This window comes from Cariama cristata, unplaced genomic scaffold (assembly GCF_000690535.1).
Source record: "Cariama cristata isolate BGI_N322 unplaced genomic scaffold, ASM69053v1 scaffold23152, whole genome shotgun sequence".
Classification (NCBI taxonomy): Eukaryota; Metazoa; Chordata; class Aves; order Cariamiformes; family Cariamidae; genus Cariama; species Cariama cristata.
Window position 1 is genome coordinate 7,443 of NW_009604771.1, and position 4,093 is coordinate 11,535.

General features: G+C 54.7%; 1 protein-coding gene across 1 annotated transcript in view; it reads right to left on the reverse strand.

Annotated features, from left to right (window-relative positions):
• The window catches only part of SOCS7 (suppressor of cytokine signaling 7), a gene marked incomplete at both ends in the record, with an annotated part of 12,783 nt that overhangs the window by 2,812 nt on the left and 5,878 nt on the right, over positions 1-4,093 (reverse strand). The window contains 2 exon segments of the mRNA XM_009695739.1: positions 876-1,004; positions 3,915-4,083. Of these exon segments, the coding sequence (XP_009694041.1) occupies positions 876-1,004; positions 3,915-4,083 (298 nt within the window).

Below are 4,093 nucleotides of genomic sequence, written 5' to 3' on the forward strand. Positions count from 1 at the left end.
ATTCTGTCCCCCACTGATGCGCTCTCACAAGTAAGGGGCATGTTTGCCTACTTGGCAGGCTCTTCCCTTCCTTCCACATTGGATTTTTTTGGTTAGCTTTCTGGTACACCAGGACAGATGAGTAAAAACCAGGGGAAAAAAAAAAAAAGATACAAAAGATACTGGTCCAGTTGCCTGCCCAGATTTAGCAGGAAGGAGACGTGAGCCCATTTAAGGAACCAGGGTTCGATGGATGGGGAAAGAAGCGCCCTGCAATCCCACCAGCAGGCAATTAAACATGTTTCAACAAGGCTTCCCTAACGCTCCCTCCTCGCTTGCGAGCACCTGCCTGTTGCTGGGCTCTGGCATCACGGTCCCCCCAGGGACTCTGAACCTACAGGACCTGTCGCTGGAGGCTCACTTTGAGCTCACACTTTGTGGAAACGCTCCCACACGCTCAGCTTAATGTCTCTCCCCTCGACAGCCCCAGGGGGGTCTCAGCTAAGGGAGAATGGGGGAAACTACAAAGCACGGAGCGGTTCGTAAGAACAGCAGTACTGAGACGGGGGGAGGGAAGAAAGCGGAGTTTTAGTAACCAAATAATTGCTTGTTGAGGGATTAGCTTTCCAGTTTCCAGCTCCATTTGTCACAGTCTGCGATGGTATCACGCTTCCATACTCCTGGAAAGAACGGTTTGGAAAGTCTCCTTACCACCACGAGTAAGCGGTGCGGCTGCTGAGTGGGAGATCTGCTCCTCAGGATCCTTCTGAGAAGTCAGCGGGCAAGGATGCAGCCCAGGGCACTGAGCGCAAAGCCACATTAAACTGGTTCTCCAGGACAGACCAGCAGCTCATCACAGAGCAGAACATCCCCCAGACGCAGCGAGGGAGACTCACCTGGAACCCTGGACCGGAGGAAGTAGAGAAACTTCCCGTTTTTGGAGTGCATGATCGCTCTCTTTATGAACTCCACCACAGACTGGCAGCGGTCTTCAAACTTGGGGTGGCACCACAGGCTGAAGGTCCCTTCCAACAGAGCAGAAAAGGTTTCACGTTATAGGGGCACTGGTGGCAAGAGGAGACATTCAGGCACGGGTCTGATGTTCTCAAAGACCAGGTGACTGCCCCAGGCTGACTCCTTCTCGTAGAGCTGGGACAAGGCAGGGCACTAAGAGGAAACACCAGTGGCACCAGCTTGCAAGGATGCTATTCCACTGGAACCAGTGCTCTCCAAGAGCCGAGGATACGCCGAAAGACATGACAACCGTGACCACCGTAACCCAAGCACGGCCACAAGTCATGCTTGCCTGAACTCGTGAATAGCCTGCAGCAACTGCTGGGGCTAAAACTTAAACTCTCAAAACCAACTTCAACAGAGCATTAGCAGATGGCCCCGCTCCTCTGCAGCATCCCACCAACAGCACTCCCAAAGATTCAGCGCGGTTAAGCCCTCCCACAGAGGTACGTAAAAACAGTGATCCAGGTGCCGGAGTCCTCTCCTGCCAGCCCTGTGGCTGTCACGGATCACTTATTTCAAAGCAGGCATGGGAGCAGCTTCTCGTCCTTGCCAGCTGTTTCAAACACCTGAATTCAAATTACCGTCCAGCTAGAACCAGGGCCAAGGTACAGCGACACGGGCCCCCCGGCGCTGCTACCCGACACGGCGTACGCACGGAGCTCCAGCAGCAAACAACGAAACTGGAGATGGGCAACGCAGGGAAACCAGGCTCTCTAACCTGATCACAGATCTCTAAGTAGGTTAAGTTTAAGCCGCAAGTCAGACCAGACTCACGATCTCTTTGTGCTGCAACCAGACACCAAACGCATCAAAATGTGGCCGTTTATCCCCCCCCTTACTTCCCAAAACGCTGCCTGCATCCCCCTCCATCCCTGCCGTATCTCCCTTTATCTGCAGATTTGTCAGCGCTCCAGCGAGAGCCAAGGCAGAGCGGAGCGGAGCTTCACCAGGAAGAGGAAAACGGGCAAACAAGGGCTCCGCTTAGGACGGAGCCCATCAGGAGCCAGAGCCAGGCTGCGGCGGGGCAGATTCCAGCCGGGCAACACCACCGACCTGCACCCGCGCTGGTGCCACAATTCCTCTCCCCACAGCTAGGTCTGGTAGGCTTTACTGGGAAAAGCTCCCTCTCGCCCCTGCCACGGGCCAGTTTGGGGGCAATGATCTGGGTTAGCATCTGCTAAACATCCAGGAGTCAGCAAGCACAAAAATAAGTAATTCTTCTTGGGAATCTCGGATCTGAACAAGCCCTTAAAAGGGGCCAGCAGATGCAGAGGACAAAGCACAAACACCAGCCTCCCTCCCTAGCCTGTCCACTCAGTTTGCCTAAAAAAAAGGCGAAGAAATTCTGGTTTCTTCCTCTCTTCCACCTGAAACCTGAAGGTCAAGCATTTCTCTCTTTCCTATTCCCCCAGCCTCACCATTTGTCATCTTCATTGGTTTATCAAAGCGCTCAGCTCCGCAGTTTTCCACAGTGCCGCAGCACATTCAGCACAAGGCAGCCAGTCCTGGGGGGAGGCCAGGGCTGCCGACGCAGACCAAAAAGCGGCACCCAAAAAAACCAAAGTCCCCGACACGGTGCCGTGGCTGGGAGCGCTGCTCTAGGGAAGGCGGCAGCACCAACCTTCATCTGTGCAGCCAGAAGGACAGCTTGAGGAAAGGGAAGGACACCCGGCTAAGGAACCTCTGAGAACGGACATATCCCAGCCCCAAAATGAGAAACCAGACCAGCAGCAAGGGAAGTTTGCTCCAAAGCTCAATTATGAAAAAGGATCCCCCGTACAGGCAGCCTCACACCTCCCCCAGCTGCAAGAGCTTGTTGTAATTTCTGTAAGGCCAGGGTGATGAAAAATCCTTTCTTCTTATGCAATGCTCAGGGACGGGGGAACTGGCTCCAGATGGGCTAGAATTAACGCTGGGGCATCTCTCCATCACAGGGGCTCAAGACCAGAAGCACTGCAAGGTTTCACTAGCAGAGGTAGAAGACGACAACAGCAGCACCCCTGGGGCGAGGGCAAAAAGGAAAAAAAAAGACGATCTTTGCTCTGAAAGGTTGCAAACCACTATTTTCTGCAGCAGGTTGGCTGGGAAGCCTCTGAACCCATTATCTGCGGGCACGTTTAATGACAAGGCTCTGCAGGCAGCTGTTATTAAAACTTGCCCACTGGTTCCAGGGCAGCGTCCCCCCTGCCCACTGAGCCTCTCGGGCACTTCACTCAGCCCGAGGACGGCCGTCTGTACGAGGGTTCAAGACAGAAAACCACACGTGAAGACGAGCAGACAAAGCGTGTGGGCGAGGTGAGAAGCAGCTCAGGCAGGAGGGCGAGCGCAGCAGGAAGAAAGGGCGTGAACAGCACGCCAAGAGTTCTTGGAACAACAACCCACCGCGCTGGAGGTAAAGCCTCAGCCCGGGACCGACCGCAGCTGGTACCGCCGCCGAGCATCCCTCGGACGGGGGGAGAACAGAGCAAGGCGATGAGCTGCGACATCAAGAGATCACTTCTCATTTCCCAGGGGAACAAGCTTCATCTTGGGAAACACCGACAGCTACAAATGATGGCTCTTGCTGTACATCCCATCTCAGCGACATGGGAGTCCAAAGACCTCGCCATCATCATTCTCTTCGAGTCCAGTTTTCCGAAGTGAGGCCTGAGGACAGGCACAGCAAACCCTCGTATTCCCTCATTTTTCAGAGTTATAAGGAGAGTCACTGCTTGAGGCACAAGAAGTGAAGTCAAATGCAGTTTCTAAAGCCTCCTGCAGAACCTCAACACGAGCGTGAGGACACACTGCTGCTGCTGCTCCCCCTCTTCTGCCACCTCTGTGCCCAGAGCACTGTTTTGGGACCCCGAGATCAGACCGGTCCCCAGGCACAGGCCTCTGCTGACAGCAGCATCCCCAGAACCACCCGTGGCTCTTACCTCTGTAGTGCTCCATCCTGGTGTGATGGGTGATGCCCTGCGACCGAAAGCTGAGGCTCAGGATGTAACGGGGGTCAGAGCTGTCTCGGACCAGAAAGGACCCATCCGGTTTCCCCTTCAGCTTCATCTCTGCGTCCTCCCAGTTCATCGGTCCCCAGTACCACCCACACTAGGGCAAG